The sequence below is a fragment of the Mesocricetus auratus genome, unplaced genomic scaffold, assembly GCF_017639785.1.
Source record: "Mesocricetus auratus isolate SY011 unplaced genomic scaffold, BCM_Maur_2.0 Super-Scaffold_6731, whole genome shotgun sequence".
In the NCBI taxonomy this organism is placed as follows: Eukaryota; Metazoa; Chordata; class Mammalia; order Rodentia; family Cricetidae; genus Mesocricetus; species Mesocricetus auratus.
Window position 1 is genome coordinate 6334753 of NW_024429185.1, and position 21311 is coordinate 6356063.

General features: G+C 37.7%; 1 protein-coding gene across 6 annotated transcripts in view; it reads left to right on the plus strand.

Moving 5' to 3' along the window:
• Window positions 1-21311, plus strand: part of Psd3 (pleckstrin and Sec7 domain containing 3) — a 435804-nt gene that overhangs the window by 328839 nt on the left and 85654 nt on the right. For all 6 annotated transcript variants that reach the window (XM_040742209.1, XM_040742210.1, XM_040742211.1 and 3 more), the window contains one exon: window positions 1979-2022. In XM_040742209.1, coding sequence (XP_040598143.1) covers window positions 1979-2022 — 44 coding nt within the window. The remainder of the gene's footprint in view (window positions 1-1978; window positions 2023-21311) is intronic.

Below are 21311 nucleotides of genomic sequence, written 5' to 3' on the forward strand. Positions count from 1 at the left end.
GATGTTTGGTGTAGAAAGGGGGGCGGAAGAAAAGATAATGGAGTTTAATGTCTGTGTCTCTGAGGCTAGTTCTGTCAATACCCTTTTATGGTGTGGCTACATGAGCTAATAGCTCAGTTTAAGTGTTTGGCATTTTAGCTAAAAGAATTCTTGAGTCAGACATATGATGTAGCTCAGTTGACCAGGTGCCTGCCTAGCATGCGCAGTACCCTGGGGTCAATCCAGAATATCACATTAGAGGGGAGAGGTGATACATGCCTCTTTTCCCAGCACACAGGAGGTAGAGACGAGTAGAGAAGTTCAAGACCATTGTCAGCTGTGAAATGAGACGGAGATCCACTTGTGCTACATGCGACCTGCCTCAAAGGAGCAAAGGGAATCTTAATTCTTACATGGCATGTTAGCATGGGTTGGCAGAGTTACCTGGTATCTCTTTTCATGTGCAACAGAGAGACCATAAAAGAAGGAAGTTGATAGTATAGACAGGATATCCATTGTCTGAAATGCTTGGGTCTAAAGATGTTTCAGAATTTTTGTGTCTTGGAGTATTTGCATATAAAATATTCAATACTTGCATATCTTACATATTGTCTTCGGAAGGAACCCAAATCTGAGTAGGAAATTCATTTTTTCGGATAGACATTATATACACTGTCTGAAGGCAAGCTTACACAGGATTGATAGTAGTTTTGTTCACAATTTTTCTCTACCGTTTTTGAGATAAAGTCAACTCTGAAATTTTTATTAGTCCAGGCTTGCAGGTGTGTGCTACTTCACCTGTTTTAAAACTAAGTTTCATGCTGCGGACTTTCCCATTTGTGGCATCGAGTAGAATTTTTTAACCTTCACATTTGGAGCTCTTGTGGTTTGTTTTTGGGTTTGGCTGGTTTTGTTTTTTGGTTAAAGAGCTGAATTGGTTAGTTTTCTTGTACCTTTGACAAAATCTGTATTTTCAATGTATTTCTACTAAATTTGGAAGTGCTTTGATAAGAAGGGAATTTGCTATGGGAGTATAGTCCTTTGGTTGGCACACTCAGCCTTCCTCATCTGAAAAGTGATTGAGTGGCAATGGCCCCTCCTTCCCTGTCTCAGAGTAGATAGCCTCTGCTTAGCATTTAGCCTCTAGCAGATCCAATACTTTATTGGAGAAAAGTTCTAGCATCATTAAATTTTATTATTTTTTTCTGTATTTTCTGCCATGGCTTTGAATATTAGAAATGCATTTGTCTTTACTTTGTCTTATTCTAAATTAAAGCATTTTCCTGGGTAGATGCTATAGATGAGCAAATTGATCACAAGGGCTCTCTCTATATGGAGTCCTGGTTCTGGGAGGGCCAGGGAGACTGTCTTAGCTGATAGGATTGTGTCTCTGTTTCCCCAACCCTTGGCAAGATTTCTGTCTCCGTTGTGTGTGTGTACATACATATATATGTATATATATATATATGTATAGCACTCACTGAACTGTAAGGAGAATTTTGACCTTAGATTAATAAAAACCACTTGAATCACTGGTGAAGAGACTCTTAACAGAGGATACATTTTCGTAGCTGGCTTAAGGTCCTCTTCCATGTGTCTCTTTATGTAGCATAAGAGCAATCACATTTCTTCCTTTACTGAAGAGTATGACTACCCTTAAAATCCATGTTAATGACATTGTTAGAACATTTGTTAAATGAATGAAATAGAATGCCCGGCTTGAGTTCAATCATAGCCTAATGTTATTGTACCAAGACACAATGTACAGTACTGTGCATTGTTTCTGAAAGTTTTTACTTCATGCATGTTTCTTTGTTTCATAAAAATGTTCATTTGCCTCCCATGTGAATTCGTCAGCTTCTAAAGAGACGGATCTGATTGTGAAGGCATGAGGAAGTTGCTCAAAATTTCCTGACACCTCTGACTTTGCTCCTTTACTGAATTCAGAATACAAAACATAATAAAAAGCCTAATTTGATCTTATTTCCTCTGTTTTCAGGCTCTGTACAACTCAATCAAGAATGAGAAGCTTGAATGGGCAGTGTGAGTATGCTGCTATCAACTTTTTAATAATGTGTTTTTTTTCTTACTTCCTTTCGTTATGGCTTGCAGGTGATTTTAGAGAGCTATTTTATTTTATGTCAGTTGTCTTTCCTGCTTTATATGAATCCTGAGGAAACTTGGAGAACTCTGTTACTACTGGTGGTAGTAGTATTTGTTAGTCAACATTCTGAATATAATAAACAGTTAGTCACCTTACAATAATCTTTGGAAATGGCATCGTAAAAGAAAATGTGTTGGTAAAATTGTGTTTATACCAAAACTTAAAATACATCATGTGTATACCATCTACTTATCTGATTTCTCCTCTTGCTAACATCAAAGATCAAGGGAGGCCAATCTTGTTTCTTATGACACTAGTCTACTGTGACATGAGTCCATATTAATGAAAAGAGGGATTGTTTTCTAACATCATTCTCATTCATTCCTTAAACTTTACCTGCCAACTCTATACAAACGCTCCCTCAATATGGGTACAGTTCTGCCTGCTTTGCTAGGTTTCAGTTACCTTTGGGCCAACACTTACATACACCATCTCTTTCTGGCTCTCATAATAGATTCATTACTGTTATGAACACCAGTAAATTCCTACTTGCCTGAGTTTTGGCTTCTGCATCACCTTTGACTTCAGCCATAACTTCTCTAGACCTGGCTTTAAGCAGTGTCCTTCCTTTCAGTCATGCTGCTGCCACTCATACTCATTGAAGCATACATAACGTGTGCCTCCTAAACAAGTGGATGTGCATCTGTCTCTTGTTTCTTCCCTCTACGATAACCTTACTGAAGCATGCCTATGCTGTAAAACTACACATTCTGTCTGAAACCTCCTTTATTGCACTCTGTTGTCCTCACACAGTGCTCCTGTGACTAAGCAGTGCCCATGGCTTTTTCTCTATGCTCTGTGTGGAATCCTATCCCCAAATCTATTACAGCTTAGCTTTTATGACACTCATTCCTTCAAGTCTTTCCTGGCCTTGCCAACCAAAAATGATCTCCATTTTACTTTATCTGATGCCACTATCACTTTATATTCCCCAATTATAGCTACTTGCAATAAAATTGCATTAGACTCCAGGTTCCTTGAGGAAATGATATATATCTGACTTCTCGCTGTATTTCCTCCTTTGCTTACTGCAATGCCTGCATGGACTGATAATTCCGTAAAGCACCATGGGAAAAGTTGATCAGAGAGATAACTGGGAGAGCATGTATTTGTCATGTGCAAAACACCAGGCTCAATCCCTAGCATGAGGAAGAGGAAATGGGGGGGGGACCAAAAGCAGTGCTATAGAAAGAATTTTAATGATACAATGAGCTGCATTATTGAGAGGTGACCCTGCATGTGTGTAGCTCAGAGCATAACTGAAAGATGTCATATGCATGTTCGGGTCATAAAGGAAAGATGCTTCTGATGCAGAATGTGTGATATTTGTACACTTGGATGGGAATTCCTTGGAGGAGACAGAAATGTACAGTTATGGACTGCTGTAGTAACTAAAGGGATCTCTACTGTTAAATACAAGGAGATAACTGAGGGATCATACTCCTTGGGAATGTGAGTGAGGAGAAAGGGACATGGCAACCAAGTAGCAAAAGCACTTCCATTATGATCTATTTAAAATGTGATGGAAGTTTCAATAAATACTTTCCTTTTTGTGTGTGTACATACACAGTGTGTTGCTCTATCCTAGAGCCTTCTTTATCTGTCTGAGGAAAATTGAAATCAAGACACATTCATCCATAGGTCCGAAGACATCCAGCTGGTACCATGGCAAAGGCAGGGTTTGTTTCCTCTGATGTCATGCCTGGCTTCCCTATAGGTACATAGTCTTACGACAGTCCTTATTGGAGTCCGTTTATGCCAGCCTTTGGTACAGTACAAGTTAAGAGAGTCCCATCAGATGCTCATAGAGTTACTGCTATTGCCAGGCAGCTAGAGAGGGAGGATCAACCACTCAACTGCTCCATTCTGTAAGCTGTCCTTCAGAACCTGGCCAAGTGTAGAGCACAAGATACAGATGGGACTCTGGTGCAAGTCTGCGTCAAATAAGAACAAAGTGTGAAAGGAGGAGAGGCCACTTTAAAAATGGAAATATGGTGGAGCAGAAAGGTTGATGGGGGGAAGAATAGAGGAGAGCAGGATGAGAGATACCATAATAGAAGGAGTCATTATAGCTTTGAAGAGAGATCTGGCACTAGTGAGACTTCCAGAGACCTACAAGGATGACACCAACTGTCAATCTAAGCTATAGTGGAGAGGCTACCTTAAATGGCCTTCCCCAATAATGAGATTGACAACTACCTTGTATGCCAGTCTAAAGCCTTCATCCAGAGGCTGATGGAAGCAGAGGCAGACACCCACAGGTAAACACTGAACTGAACTGAACTCCTGGAACCCAGTGACAGAGAGGGAGGAGTGATGAACAAAGGGGTTAAGACTGGGCAGGTGAAACCCACAGAAACAGCTGACCTGAAGATGGACCCCAGACTGATGGCTGAGAGGCCCGCATGGGACTGATCCAGACCCCCTGAACATGGGTGTCAGTGAGGAGGCCTCGGCATTCATTAGGGCCTCAGGCAATAGATAACTATTTATTCCTGGCATCCAGATGGACTTTGGGAGCCCTTTCCACGTGGAGGGATGCTCTCTCAGCCTGGACACATGGGGGAGGGCCTAGACCCTGCCCTGGGTGATATGACAGATTTTGGAGATCAGCCATTAAGGGCCTCACCCTCCCTGGAGACTGAAGTGGGGACTAGGTGGGAGAGTTGAGGGGCTGAAGGGGGGAGGAGGGGAGGGAATAGGAGCTGGGATTGACATGGGAAGCAAGCTTGTTTCTAATTTAAATAAAACATAATAATTTTCATGGAGAACAACAGCAGCAAAGGAATGAGAATATGAAGTGTGTAGTGAAGTAAGCACAGAATTGTCTGGCTACTGGAAGAAGTCAGCCACCTCACACAGAAAAGTTACCATTGAACTGCTTTGTCCTATGAAGGATGCTGGAAATTCAGAGAGGGCAAAACCCTGTGTACCACCGTGGCATTTTCCTTAGCTTTAAGGCAATTCAGAGTTCAGGTTTACAAAAATCAAAGTAGGGAGTAGGATAGAGATTAGACAGCATTTATGACTAATTCTAGCCGCATTTAAAATATACCCACATGGAGATCTTCAGAGAATACAACCGTCAATGTGATAAAGTTAAAAAAGAAAGTACAATAGTATTTGGAAGAAAAGCAATGGATGTAATGCTTCAATATGTATGGCTGTTGTTTTAACTACATTGACACTTGTATTTAGTAATACAAGGAATTTTCCTTAAAATGTGTGTCCCTGATGTTTGTACCTGGTCTCACTGTAGTGAGGTCACAATATAACCCGTTTTCAATACTGAATTCCTGGGTTATACTTTTGTTCCAAGTGCTTTGCCCTTGCTCCTCATTTTAAGTCTGGATAAACATTTTATAACTGCATCATAGAATAATCTTTGCTACTTCCTGTTAACCTACCAACTCATTTATAAGGAGATCATTTCAAAACCTTTTCAATCTTTTCTTCTAAATTGAGCTGTTTCTTGTTTGCCATCAAATAATAAATTATCCTGGCTTGTTATCTGGGGTAGTGGCACATTGGACTCTTTCTGTCCCTCTTCATGTATGAGATTACCCCTGCACATTGAAAATACGGTTTCAGGGATGGCGATGCCTCCAGAAGTTCCTTTATTATACAGGATTGTTTTAACTATCCTGTTTTGTTTTTGTTTTTGTTTTTTCCATATGAAGCTGAGTATTGTTCTTTTGAGGTCTGTGAAGAATTATGTTGGGATTTGATGGGGATTCCATTGAATTTGTAGATTGCTATTGGTAAGGTTGCCATTTTTATTATGTTTATCCTACCTATCCAAGAGCATGGAAGATCTTTCCATTTTCTGATATCTTCAGTTTTTTTCTTCAAAGACTTAAAGTTCTTGTCATACAGGTCTTCCACTTGTTTAGAGTTACTTAAAGATATTTTTTGTTATTTGTGACTATTGTAAAGGATGCTGATGCTCTAATTTCTTTCTTGGCCCATTTAACTTTTTATTTTTTATCTTATTTATCTTTAAAAGTATTATATATAATATAGTAACATTATGTGTTAATGTTTATGTATTATATATTACATACATTTGCATTATATTTATATTTTATTTTTTATTATTTTTTGGGGGGCTACTGATTTTTTTAGCTAGTCCTGTATCCTGCCATATTAGTGAATATGTTTATCATTATAGGAGTTCCACGGTAGAATTTTAGGGGTCACTTGTGTATATTATCATATTATCTGCGAATACTGAAAGTTTGACTTCTTCCCTTCCAATTTGTCTCACTTGATCTCCTTGTATTGTCTGATTGTTGTAGTTAGAACTTTGAATACTATATTGAATAGATATGGAGAGAGTAGACAGTCTTGCCTTGTTCCTGATTTTAGTGGAATCTCTTTGAGTTTCTCTCCATTTAGTTTGATATTGGCTGTTGGCTTGCTATATTGCCTTTATTATGTTTAGGTATGTTACTTGTATCCCTGATCTCTCCAAGACCTTTATCATGAATGGTTTTGTCTAATGCTTTTTTCAGCATCTAATGAGATGAATCATATGTTTTGTTTCTTCATTTATTTATATGGTGAATTACATTGACAGATTTTCGTATGTTGAACCATCCCTGCATTTCTGGAATGAAGCATACTTGATCGTAGTGGATAATTTTTTTATGTGTTCTTGGATTTGGTTTTCCAGTATTTTATTGAGTATTTTTGCATCAATGATAATGAGGGAGATTGGTCTGTAATTCTCTTTCTAAGTTGAGTCTTTGTGTGGTTTGGGTATCAGGGTAACTGTAGCCTCATAAAAAATAGTTTGGCAATGTTCCTTCTGGAATAACTTTGAGGAGTATTGTTATTAGCTCTTCTTAGAAATTCTGGTAGAATTCTGCACTGAAACCATCTGACTGCTTCTATTTCCTTAGAGGTTATAAATCTATTTAATTTGTTTATCTGGTTTTGATTTAATATTGGTATGTAGTGCCTGTCCAGAAAATTATCCATTGCTTTTAAATGTTCCAGTTTTGTGGAGTACAGGTTTTTGAAGTATGACCTAATGTTGTTGTTTTCATTTATGATTGTGTTAGTTTATAAATTCTCTCTCTGCCCTTTGGTTAGTAGATAAGAATTTGTCTAGTTGATTTTTGGGGAGAAACAGCTCTTTGTTTCATTGATTCTTTGTATTGTTCTCTTTGTTTCTATTTTATTTATTTTAACCCTCATTTTGATTATTTCCTGTTGTCTACTCCTCCTGGGTGAGTTTGCTTCTTTTTCTTCTAGAGCTTTCAGGTGTACTGTTAAGTCACGAGGGTGAGATTTCTTCAAGTTCTTTATGTAGGCACTTTGTGCTATGAACTTTCCTCTTAACACTGCTTTAATAGTGCCCCAAAAGTTTGGGTATGTTTCGCTTTCAATTTTGTTGAATTCTAGGAAGTTTCTAATTTCTTTTCTTATTTCTTGCTTTACTCAGTGATGATTGTTCAATTTCTATGAGTTTGTAGGCTTTCTGCAATTAGTGTTGTTGAATTCTAACTTTAAGTCATGGTGATATGATAGGATACAGGGGATTAGTCCAATTTTTTGTGTTGTTGAGGTTTCTTTTGTTGCTGAGTATGTGGCCGATTTTAGAGAAAGTTCCATGGGGTGCTAAGAAGAAGGAAAATACTTTTTTTTGTTTGGGTGGAATGTTCTATAGATGTCTATTAAGTCTGTTTGACTCATAACATCTGTTACTTCCCTTATTTCTCTGTTAAGCAAACCTGTCCAGTAGTGAGAGTGGGGTATTGAAGTCTCCCACTATTAGTGTATTATAGGGTTTGATATGTGGTTTAAGTTTTAGTAATGTTTCCTTTATAAATGGGGATACCCTTGTATTTGGGGCATAGATATTTAGAATTGAGACTTCATCTTGATGGATTTTTCCCTGTAATGAATATTAAATGTCCTTCTCTGTCTCTTTTGGTGAATTTAGTTTGAAGTCTGGTAGATATTAGGATAGCTAAACCTGCTTGTTTCTTAGGTCCATTTGATTGGAAAATCTTTTCCCAGCCCTTTACTTTGAGGTTGAAGTGTATTTCTTGTATGCAGCAGAAATATGGGTCCTATTTTCATACCCACCCTTATAGACTGCGTCTTCTAACAGGCAAATTGAGATCACTGATATTAAGAGATATTAGTGACCAGTGATGGTTAATTCCTTATTTGGTTTTGGTGGTGGAGGTAGTAGTATTTGTGTTTCCTTTCATCGGGGTTTGCTGGTGTGAGATTATCTGTTGCCTATGTTTTCATGGATACACCTAACTTACTTGGGTTTGAGTTTTCTTTCTAGTACTCTCTGTAAGGCTAGATTTGTGGATAGGCATTGTTTTAATCTAGTTTTGTCATGTAATATCTAGTTTTCTCCATCTATAGTGATTCAAAGCTTTGTTTGGTATAGTAGTCTGGACTGGCATCCGAGGTATCTCAGTGTCTACATTACGTCTGTCTAGGTCTGTCTGACTTTCAGAGTCTCCATTGAGAAGTCAAGTGTTATTCTGATGGGTCTGCCTTTGTATGTTACTTAGCCTTGCTCCTTTGGAGCTCTTAATATACTTCATTTGTTTTGTATGTTTTGACTTAGATGTGTCACCTTTACTTATGAAGATAATTTCTTTCCTTTAATCTAAGGTTTTCTTTTACTAATTTTTTCCATGTAATTCTCCCTAGGGCTTTCCCTCCCCACATCAGAATCATCTAGTAATAAAAATTTGAATTATTTTGTATGCCATTAGATTTAAAGTAGTGTTCTGGAGTTGAAGAGATGGCTTGGAGGTTGAGAGCACTGATTGCTCTTCCAGAGGACCTGGGTTCAATACCCAGAACCCATGTAGCAGCATATAAATGTCTGTAACTCCAATATCTGATACCCTCACTCAGTTATACATGCAGGAAAAACACTAATGCAATAAAATAAAATAAAATAAAATAAACAAATTACTTTAAAAAGTAGTCTTCTAAAGAAAAGTGTGCTTAGTCTCATTAAAAATTAATTATAATAATAACAGCAACCAGAATCTCATTTAGTCTATCTGCTGTTTATCTGCTTTTGTAGCTGAGTTAACACTCTCCAACCCTTTCTTAGAGTATTTTTGCACTGAGATAAAGTTATTTCAATGAAAAAGATAAATCATAGTAGTTTCTGATTTGTGTCATTGCTTTGAGGGTGGGAACTTATAAACATATCCCTACTGTGGTAATGTATCATGTGTCACTGATGGTAAATTAATAGTTCTAACACTTTTAGAGGATAGTTTTTTCCCACAAGATATTACTGCTAGGGAGGAATATGAGCAGAGTACAGTGGCATACATGTGTGGAAATGTTAGGAAGAATCACACTAGTTTGTACACTTATGAGAAGATTAGTTGAACCAAAAAAAAAAAAAAGCAGATGGCTCAATGATTAAAAATTGGTATTTAATTTAAGATTTTGGGCTGAAGAAAACATATCACCTGGAAATAATTTATTATCTAGAATTGATCCTGGGCATCAGTTGGTCTTCCGTGTTCTAAGAAAGCAAATCTTTCAGCAATTAGTGAATTCCTCAGTCATATCTATAAAATGTCATCTTATTATCCTAGATCATAGTTCACACTTAACATTTACTCTTGAGGTGTTTTTTTCTTCTCTCTGGCTCAGTGAAATGATGTCTTTTTCAAATGTATATAATTCAGGCACATAGGAATCTGGAGTAATTGCTGCTACTAAATTCTGCACTTTCAAATGGTGAATTCAGAAGGGAAAGGAAAAACAGACACATTGTGTGTTTCATATGTAAACACTTTCTCTGAGTGATTGGATTAAGATGGATCCTTGGGGTGTTGACGGGTTTCATTGTGAAGACAGTTTTAGCCTAGAAAAAGCTGGCCTTGCTAGAGAAGCTGTCTTTACTTCACATCTTCAGTGGTGAATATGCAAAGTCATCTGGTTGCTGACTAGATGAATGTGAGTGTAATGTTACTACCCTACTTGTCTTAAAGCAGTTTTAGAGTCACCGAGGCAGGAGAGATGCTGGGGGCTGGATCCATGAAGATGGATTTTTCTAATATGCTGGTCATTTGGGATTTTAATAACATCTATAGTATTTGCTAAGCTTTCAGTTTCTAGAAAAGAGTAATGTGAAAAGAAATACAATAACCATGATTTCTAAGTGACCTGCGATATACTTGGAATGACTAATTATAAGCCCTGAACATGTTAGATAATATTTGTTTGGATTTTGTCATTTACCTGTCTCTACATATTAATATGCACACTTAGATGTCTTTCCAAAAAGTGAGAAAAAAATTGCCATGTTAGTAAGGCTAAATGAAGTTGCCTGCCTATTAAAAGTTCCTGGTGTGTTTTTTGGAAGACTCTTACCAGGTTTGAGCTTAATGTATTTCCAAAACCTTTTTCTTTAAAGAATCTTATATAAAGTCCTCCAGTTATAATGTTCTTAGTTTAGCAAGTTAAACACTACAATTGTTAAAGTAGATTTTCATTTAGAAAGTGAAGCTATGAGTCCCTATCTCCTTCACATCTGGCAGACTTCTTACTGATATTAAAGGACACCCCACAGACAGCTCAATGCTTTTTGATAAAAGCATAAACCATGCTTTCACAACTTAAAGGCTTATGCCAAAACCAGCTATTTTTAGAAGATAAAATGCAGTAATGTTTTGAAGTTTGTCTGCATGCTTTGTTTTTATTTTTGTAAGTGAGGAGGGCAGATCCATGTTAAACTCTGCGTGCCTTATGGCATAATGCTGTAGAACCACAGAGAACCCACGATAAGTCATCACTGCTTCAGTGAGTTCATGCCTTGCTCTGTTTCCCAGCTGTCATCTGGTGTAATATGTCTCAGTCCCCAACTTAGTATTTACTCTTGTATTGAACCGCATTTAAATGTTTTGAAGTGTTTGGGTTGATTATTTTATAAACTCATTTAAGTCTAATTCCCCGGTTTTCTTTAAAAATAAGCCATAAGATCTGACAACTGCCATAATCCATTATGCCATTTCAACTACCCCCAAAAGAGTCCTCATGCTGAGAAGCCAACTTAGTTCATGTGGACTCTTCCCTCCCTTTATGACTGTACAGTGCTCTGTACACCACTGTGCTAGGCCACATATTACAGTGGTTCATTTAAGAGATGCTCCTCAGTATGCGTTATGCATCCCTCTAGGTACTTCCATCAGTGGGTTACCACCCAGCAACTTTAGTGCTTGATTTGATTTTGGTATCTATGAAGCTGGCGCTGAGTGTGCCGTGAGTAACATACCCAGGCACTTTCTTCATGGAGGGGAATGGAGCTTTGGCTGCCTGCTAGCTGCTGTGTCCCACATGCATTCCGGCAGGTGATATGATACCCCAGTTAGGGACATCCTCTTGTAGTCCTGTCTGGATCTTGGTTTTCAGTGCGATGATAATATCTAGTTTGAAGCTCATAAGGCATGGTGATCACAGCTGTGCCTTAAGATTTAGAGTGGGGTTTGTTACCCCATTCCCTTCTTTAATGTTTCTGTATATACACAGAGCAAAGAGCTGAAGCTATTGAGTGTTGCTCAAGCCTATCTGATAGGAGGAAAGAAAAATGCGCACTTCAAACGCAAGATGACTCCATGCCCAAGCTATAGGGATAGCATGTAAAACTTGAAGGCACATAAGAATCTGGCACTTCATAAGCACAGGTTCATTAACAGCCTGCGATCCAACAAATCCTGAAATTCTAGAGCACTCCCAACATATACACTTTACCAGTGCATTATACTGACTTATTTAATATATTTACCTATAATTCAGTTCTGGATATAAGGAAAAAAATGAAGAACATTCTAAAAATCAGAAAACACAATTTGAAGAAGCAGCGAGCAGCAGCATCAGCATCAGTTATTAAAAGAAAGTTGGGTTTGTCAGAGCCAGGACTTAAAACTACTCTGGTTAAGTTGCTAAGAACTGCAGTGGATAAAGTAGGCAGCGTGTGTGAGCAGATGGGAGATACTAGCAAAGAGATGGGAGTGCTAAGGAAAAGTAAGTGGAACTCTGTATTGACAGACATGGTTGGGGTTTGGGCCCTAGTATGGACCTGTGTGAAGAAAGATTCTAAACCTGAGGATATATGAAAAGACACTTCTGAAGGGAGAAAAGAGTAGGGTCCAAGACTTAGAGAAAGAACAGAATATCTGAGAACCTAACAACTCCAGAAGGTGTAGCATCCTAACAGCATGTGGAGAGGAAGCGAGAGAGAATGAAAAAGAGATAATGAACCCATGATGACTGATAATTTTCCCACCAGGGGCAAGCCACAGATCCAGGTAGCTCAGACTAAAGGAAGTAGAGTAAATTTAGGGAATGAGAGAGAACCCTACATTTTGGCATTTCATTTCAAGCTAATAAGCAAACCCGTCCGGGGGCAGGGGAGAGGACAGCCAAGGTAAGACCAGGGACACCAAGGATAAAGTGGAGGACAGATCAGGAAGGGATGGCAAGATTCTGATCAAGCCGACAACCTTTATACATCCCAAAGGGATTTTTATAAGACCGTAGGTGAGAAGTGAGGAGGGGAAGGAATGGGGGTGTTAACTGCAGCTGAGATGAGCCTGGCAGAGCAGAGGTCAGAGGGAAGATTAGACCATCCTGTGTCACCTGGTGACCTAACTGTAGGTTTTAATTCTATCTTTCAAAATCTTATCCTCTATTGCTCAAGCCTATAGCCGGAGTGACTTGGTAATTTTCATTAAGCTTAATCTTTAACTGACGAATAAGCTGCCAGTCTGTTTTCTCGGAACTTGCTTCCTATCTTAAGAGGCAGTATTTCTGCAGTGTGGCCTGGAGTCACGTCTTCTCTAGGAGGAGGCCGTGATAATGCTATGGCTGGATTATGGCGGAGGTCCCTGACAACTGTTAGCCCAAAGAAACCCATTTTAAATACAAATGCACATATAAGTTAAAGTGGCAGTATGGACTAAAACACTGTATAACTGGCACTGAGGAAAAGGATAGAAGTATCTGCATTAGTTCAGTTGAGAAGATTTAAGAGCAGGAAAACTTTCAGGAATGAAGAAGATGTTTGATGATAATAATAGAGGAGTCTATCCCCCAAACAGCCATGATAGACCTTAATGTGTGCATCTACCAAATATCACCATAGGTGAGTCAAAAGCTGATAGATTCTAAATCTTACTTGCACATGAATTGGTTGATATAACAGGCTAAATGTCCAAGTCCAGCATTGCTCAGTTCTCCTGCACCATCAATAAACTGGATATAATTGATAATCCTTGGTGAATTCATACAGTAACAGCAGAATTCACATTATTCTCAAGGACATGTGGAATATTAACCAAAGCTGGTCACACTCCCAGCCACAGTAAAATACACCTTAACATCCTTAACAATTTTTAATTGGAAAGCTTATACTATTGCCCCCTCACTAGAATGGACTTAAATTAGAAATCAACTAAATTGTAAAATCCCATAAATTGTAGAAACTAAGCATCATGTTTTTAAATATTCCATGAGTACAATAACTCTGAAGAAAAATGTTAAGTCGTTTTAATCTAAAGAAAAATATAAAAGTGCATCTTTTCAAAATGTGTGTGCTGTGTTAAAGTAGTACTTAACTACTTAGCAACTTGTGTATAGATAAAGAAAGGGGTTTCAATCAGTCATTTAACTTTCCACATTAGGAAACCAGGGCAGAAAGATCAGTAAAAAAAAAAAAAAGTCAATAGAAAAGACAAAGAATTAGTGCAGAAATTAATGAAATTGAGAACTCTAATTAGAGTTAACTAAAAGCTAATTCTTTGAAAAGATGGGTAAAATGGCTAAGGTCTATGATAAAAATTGAAGGTCTAAATTAAAATGCTATGACACTTAGGGATTGTAAAGAGACATTATAAACAGCTCTATGCCCGCAGATTTAATGGGAACAAATTCTTTAAAGAAAACATCAGCCCTGAGGAACCCACAGAGACAGCTGACTTGAACTTGTGGGAGCACATGGGCTCTGGACCAACAGTTAGGGAGCCTGCATGTTACTAACCTAGGCCCTCTGCAAGTGTGTGACAGTTGTGTATCTTGGTGTGTTTGGAAGGCTGCTAGCAGTGAGATCAAGACCTGTCCCTAGTGCTTAGCTGGCTTTTATGAACCTGTTCCCCATGCTGGATTGCCTTGCCCAGCCTTGATGCAAGGGGAGGGGCTTGATCCTACCTCAACTTGATGTACTATGCTTTGTTCAAGCCCACAGGAGGCCTGCCCCTCTCTGAATAGAGATGGGTGAGGAGGAAGAGGAGGAGGAGGAGATGGGAGTGGGAGAAGGGAAAACTGTGATCAGAATGTGAAAGAAGTGTTAATTAAATAAAATAGAATTAAAAAAAAGAAAAATTGTCAGCCAAAACTCAATGGTCAACATATGTTAAAGCAGTTGAATAAGTAATTCATTACCTTCTTAACCAGCACCACACCTAGATGGTGTCACTGGTAAATCTTGCCACACATTTATGGCACAGATTTTCCCAGTTCTTTATAATCTGTCCAAGAATATTGAAGTAAACAGGAACACCAGTGCACATTCTCACATGCCTCAAGTAACTACCAAACTGGAAAAAGTCATTAGAGCATAGACCAATGTGTCATGTGCACAATGTCAGAACCCTCAGTATTCCCAGATCAAATAAAAGCAAGTATTGTGATGAGAAACTTGAAGCTTACCTGTTTCGGCGCAGAAAGGGGGAAATGAAACCATTTCATCTCATTGCTGCTTTTCAGTATCACGGTAGAAGCCCTACCCAATGCAGTATGAGAAACAAAGGTGTAGGTATCCAGGTCTAGAAATCAAAGAACTGCTTGTGACAATATGATCCTCTATGCAGAAAATCCCAAAGAACTGATGGGGACAATTTGCCATCTGATCAAAATGAATGAATAGAGCCCTGAAGTGCTACACGTAGGAATGATGTGAATACAGGTGGAAGATGATTGTTTCATATTTCTGTCATTCCGTGTTGAAAAAGATGTGGGGATGTTGTGGGAGAGAGGACAAGCTTCCAGCAGAAGGTCCAGGAAAGTTCTCTCACGTTGCTACAAATAGCATTCTGTCACAGTCATCTCAGATCCAAGCAGTCAGTTCATGCTTAGGATCCAAAGACAGCTGCCACCAGATGGCACCAGCCTACATCTGGGAGCAGGTTGGATTTGTGCCCCCAGAGTCTGACAAGGTCATTCATTAACCTTTACAGCATTAAAAGTACTTGTTTTTCAGGAGAGAATATTTTAGAACCTTTATTTTGTTCAAAAGTACTCAGTTTCTGTACTATTCAAGTATCTTTTAGTTTTTAGTACTCAAGTATCAGAATTGGTAACCCTAATAGTCCTGTCCAAAAGAAGTATAACGTGTCATTAAAATGTCAAATAGTAAATTATAAAAGTATAAGAACTAATTGAAAATTTCTGAGGTATTTTTATTTGTTTCTATTTATCCATAATATTGCTCTGGTATATAATCATTATAGATTATTATTATAATTACTTTTATACTGAGTTTTTAGAAATTGTACAAAAATTACATTAATCTAAAATGTGCTATGGTAGAATTTATATAATGCTCTCTTACCCTTTTTTCCACTCAAAGTATCTTATCCTCTCTTCTTCTTGTAATTATGTGATCTGTGGTTCACCCCACAGTTGGTCACAGGTAATTATATCCTCAGAGGAAGGACCATTCCTGTCTCTTTTGAGAAATGCAAGTCCCTCTGTATATTGAACCTTCTCAGATGATATGCAAATATTTTTTATATATTCCAAGGGCTGTTTACTCACCTTAATAGTCTTTTGCTTCACGGTTTGGATGAACCCTATTTACCTGGTTTTGCTCCTTGCTGCTCATGCTTTTGGAGTCCCACCTAAGAAACCAGCGGCCAGACTGATGTGAAGTTTGCCTCATTTCAGATCTTATTGTGCTTAAGTCCTTTATCCATTTCATCCATGTGAGTTGACTGTGTGGGTTTATTTTTTTCCTTCTTCTGATAATAAGGATCTGGTTTCATGCTTTGCAAGATAATAGTCAAGTTTCCCAGCTTCATTTTTAAGAGACTGTCGTCTTGTTTGAGTTCTAGGACATTTTATCAAAGTCAACTGAATACAGATACTTAGATTTATTGCCAGATTTCCATCCTATCCCATTGGATGATATGTCTGTCTAGTTTATTACTAGTAACATCTGGTTTTATTATAATACAGCTGGACTGTATCCATATTCATGAATTTGGCAAACATATTGAAAATATTTTGAAAGAACTGTATATTAGGTACGTGCTTATCTTTTATTTCTTGCCATTGTTTGCTAAACATTGCATTACATAATAACAATTGTTTACACATCATGTACATTGTATAATTGGATGTGTAGTTTATGTAAAAGTACAACCTCCTTTTATGTAAAGGCCTTGAGTACTCATGAGAAATCTTGAATCCAGTTTTGCACAGATACTAAGAGAAAACTTTGTCAAATAAGGGCACGTTATGCCTACTATTTCTTCTTTTTGTTCTGAATTTCTTACAGTTCAGAGTGTTTTCTGGTTCCACGAGAAATTTAAGCTTCTTACTGTCTATTTTTCTGTGAAATGTCATTGAAATACTCGTAAGAGATTACATAGGCTCTCTAGCATTCTTTAGGAAATAAGATTGCTTCGATCAATTAATCTGCCCAGTCCATGAACATGAACTCTTTTAATTTATTTGTATATCCTTCCATTTCTTTCATCAGTGTTTTATAATTTTCAATGCCCACATCTTTTACTTTCTTGTGAGAAATACCCCTGTTATTTTTATTTGGGAGGAAGATGGGATTCTTTGTAAATGGAATTGTTTACCAATTTTTTGTTTGTGTTTCATAGAAACACTTAATTTTGGTTTGTTTATTTTCTAAGGAATAATTCTACTGGATTTGAAAGTTCTAAGTGGGACTTATTTTGTTAATCTTTGTTTTGTTTTGTTGTGTGATGTCCTTAGAATTTCCTCTTATAAAAGCCACACTATCGCCGGGCGGTGGTGGCGCACGCCTTTAATCCCAGCACTCGGGAGGCAGAGGCAGGCGGATCTCTGTGAGTTTGAGGTCAGCCTGGTCTACAGAGTGAGTTCCAGGATAGCCTCCAAAGCCACAGAGAAACCCTGTCTTGAAAACAAACAAACAAACAAACAAACAAACAAAAAAAAACAGAAACACACACTTTCAGCATAAAGACACAGTTTTACTGACACTTATTTTCCTGTATGAATGTCTTTTATTTCATTAGCCTATTTGCCCTGGCTAGCACTTCCCAACACCATGCTGAAATACTAAATGTTGGCATCTTGTTCTTGATCTTGTGTGAAGACTTTCATCTTTCCCCCTCTGATTATAACATTTACTGTGAGGTAAAGGTTCTGTCTGAAAGGTAGAAATTACCCTTCTAATCTGTGAAAGATTTATAGTACTGTACTTCTATAGCGCATACATGATGTTGTTTAAAAACACATTTTTAATATAAAAATGGAAACCAGATAATGCCTTTTCTTATGTGGATAAAAAAATCTGGGTATATCTGTACAATTAAACAGTGCCCCACAATAATAAAGGCAAAGCTAGAGGTTGACATGAAATGTGGAGGATGTTAAGTATATTTTATAAATATATAGAAGCCAAGTATAAGTCATTCTGGAAAAGGCAAAATTGTAGGCCAAAAAAAGGAAGACCAGTTGCCAGAGATGGGGCAAAGTTCAGAACAGGGCTGTAATATTCATATGAACACACTGAAAGAAACATGTGAAACACAAGAAACAAATCCCCACAACAATAATTGCCATTGGAAAATCCACCTATGAATGTTAACATAAGGCAAAGGCAAACAAAATGTAGGATATGAGTTAAGCAGCTATCTCTACTAAAATACTTACAAAAACATAGTAACTTTGTATAGACCCCTGAGAGACACTACTTAGAAGTCATCATGGTTAGTTAATCTCATGACCAATAAAAAAATTTACCCCTGGATCTAATGAATTGAAAAAGGATATATGACCTAACTTGTATTCTCCCCACCTGAACTGCAACCTCAGTGTTCTGGGATAACACCCAACAAATCCAAATGGGAAATAATTTTCTGGATAACTGACCAGAATTCTTCAAAGTGTGAAGGTCGTGGAGGACCAGGAGAGGCTATGGAATTGTTACATACCAGAAGAGAATAAGGAGGCATGACAGTGATGAAAATGACTAAATCCATTATGGGATTCGGGATATGATTCTGGAACAAAAAGTAGATTAATGAAAAAAACTGTTGAAACCTGAAAAATGGTCTCTTTAATCCATAGTATTTTACTAATGTTAATTTTTTACTTTTAGAAAATGTCACTGTGGTTATATAAGATGCTAGCAGGAGAAGCTGGACATATGGAAACTCGATGTACTGTCTTTACAAGTCTAAAATTATTTTAAAATAAATGTAAAATATGAATGTTGAAGAGCTCCAATTTTAACTTCATTTATCTCTCAGTTGCTTATCAGATACCATAAGAGAACAATGACTGCTTTTCTCCACGTTCCTCATAAACTACTTTTGAAAGATATTTTTGATTTATTTAAAATATTTTGGAGTGCTAAGTATAGGTTAGTAAAAGAGTCAATGATAAAGAATGGAAAACAACATAAGACAGACTTGCTATGTGATTTAGTTTTCCAGCTTATCCGTTCCTGTGAGTAGCTTTCTTCTGCCTTTTTTACTTCTTCATTAACTGAATATTGATCATCTAATCTTTTGGACTCTTCATAGTTGGAATGTTATCTAAGATTTAAAGTTTCCATGCTTGATGGCACAGAGATGTAAAAAACAAGGCAAGGCAAATAAGAGTTTCACAGTAGCTGGTGGGCTGGCCCATGCCTTTGTGATAGTGGGGAAAGTAGTACCCCTTGTGACACCAAAACACAGTGAAGACACTGCCCTCCCTCACACACTTGCAGCTTTGATCTGGGGGTTGGATGCTAATGATGAGCCTGTTTGCTTGGTAGACAAAGCTAAGTACTATTCTCAGTGCTCAATCTGTAGATACCAATTGTGTGCTATACACCTGTTGTTCTGGCAGAACCAGTATAAAAGTGCAACTTACAATCCCTACCAGTCCCCCCATTGTTTGAAAGAAGATAACCAAGAAGCCATCATGGCAGGAGAAAAAAGAGCTGTAAAGATACTCCAGTCATACCTTCATTACCTCTTAATTGCTGAGTCTGTAACTTTGGGCATTTATTTGGATTCACTGAGTCTATTCCCTTATCTGCAATTTAAAATGCTAATATTGATCTTACATAATTGTCATGATCATTATTAATACTTGGCACAGAGGAGACTGTCGCTAACTGCTGGCTATTATTATAGGGCTTTTATTTAATTAAAATCAGAATAATGCATTTTGTTAATTTTTAATTCTATTCTTTTATTGAAAATAGATTTTTTTCTCATATAATATATCCTGAATGTGTTTTCCCCTCCCTCGACTCCTCTAGTTCCCCTCCCATACAAATCTACCCCCTTTCTTCCTCTAATTAGAAAAATGAACAGGCTTATTCTAAGTTTTAGTAATAAAATAAAATAAGATAAAACAAAAGCTAACACACTGGACAAAACAAACAGAAGGAAAAGGTCCTAAGAGAATGCACAAGAAAGAGACCGACTCATTTACATACTCAGGAATCCCATAAAAACATCAAGTTAGAAGCCATAATACATACTCAAAGGACCTTATAGGGTAAAAAGAGAGAAGAAAAATATATAAATGAGATAAAATAATAATAAAGAAGAGCCCCCAAAGCGTCCCTATGAGACAAGGAACCTCTCTCGAGGCCTGAGTTTGCTCTCTCTGCCATCATGCTGGGCATGCAGCCTACCCTGAAGTGTAATTAGTTTCCACACTGAGACCCCTTGGAAGAAACTAAATTTTCATTTACAAGAGGCTATAAATTGGAGATTGTTTCTGGGTTAGTGATGGGGGTATGTGTCTGCTTCTCCTTTCAGCTCTAGGACCCCACCTGGTGCAGGGCCATTGAGGCCCTGTGCATGCTGCTCAGTCTGTCAGTTCATAAGACCATCTATCTGATTGATTTTAGATTTTAGGGGGCCTTGTTCTGTTGGTGTCCTCCAGCCCCTCTGGCTCTTACACTCTTTCTACCTCCTCTTCTGCTGAGTTGCCAGATCCCTGAGGGGAGGGATTTGATAGACACATCTCTATTAGGGCTGAGTGTTTGAAGGTCTCTCACTCTCTGCATAATGTCTGACTGTAGGTCTCTGTATTTGTTCCCATCTGCTTCTACGATGATGACTGAGCAAGACACTGATCTATGAGTATAAAAGAATGTCATTAGGGGTAATTCCATTGCTACTTTTTGTATTTAAGAACAGTAGTATTTGATTTTACCCCAGGTCCCTGGGCTATGTAGTCCCAAGGTCTTGGTCAGTAGAATTCCTTTGAGATTCTCTCCATTTAAGCTGGTGTCTGAGTACTAGCTGCAAACTTCATTTAGTCCATTGAGGTATATCCTTTGCATCCCTAATCTCTAATTGGAACTTTTGTTATGAAGGGGAGTTGGATTTTTTTGTCAAAGGCCTTTTCTACATCTCATGATCATGTGCTTTTTGTCTTTCAGTTTGTTTATTTATTGATTTATATATGTTGAACCTTCTCTGCATCTCTGGATGAAGTGTACTTAATCATGGTGGATGATCTTTTTAAAGTATTCTTGGATTTTTTTTCTAATTCCATCTATTTACCTGCAAGTTTCATGATGTCATTTTTTTAAAATAACTGAGTAATAAGCCATTGTTCTTGGATTATGTTTGAAAGTAATTTATTGACAATTTTTGCATCCATGTTCTTAGGGGAAATTGGTCTGTAATTCCCTTTGTTGGGACTTTATGTGGTTTGGGTATTAAAATAACTGACTTCATCAAATGAATTGAGCAGTGTTCCTTCTGTTTCTATTTTGTGGAATAATTTGAAAATCATTGGCATTAGTTCTTCTTTTTTTTTTTTTTTTTTTTTTTTTTTGGTTTTTACTAGACAGGGTTTCTCTGTTTTGGAGGCTGTCGGTCCAGCCTGGCCTCGAACTCACAGAGATCCTCCTGCCTCTGCCTCCTGAGTG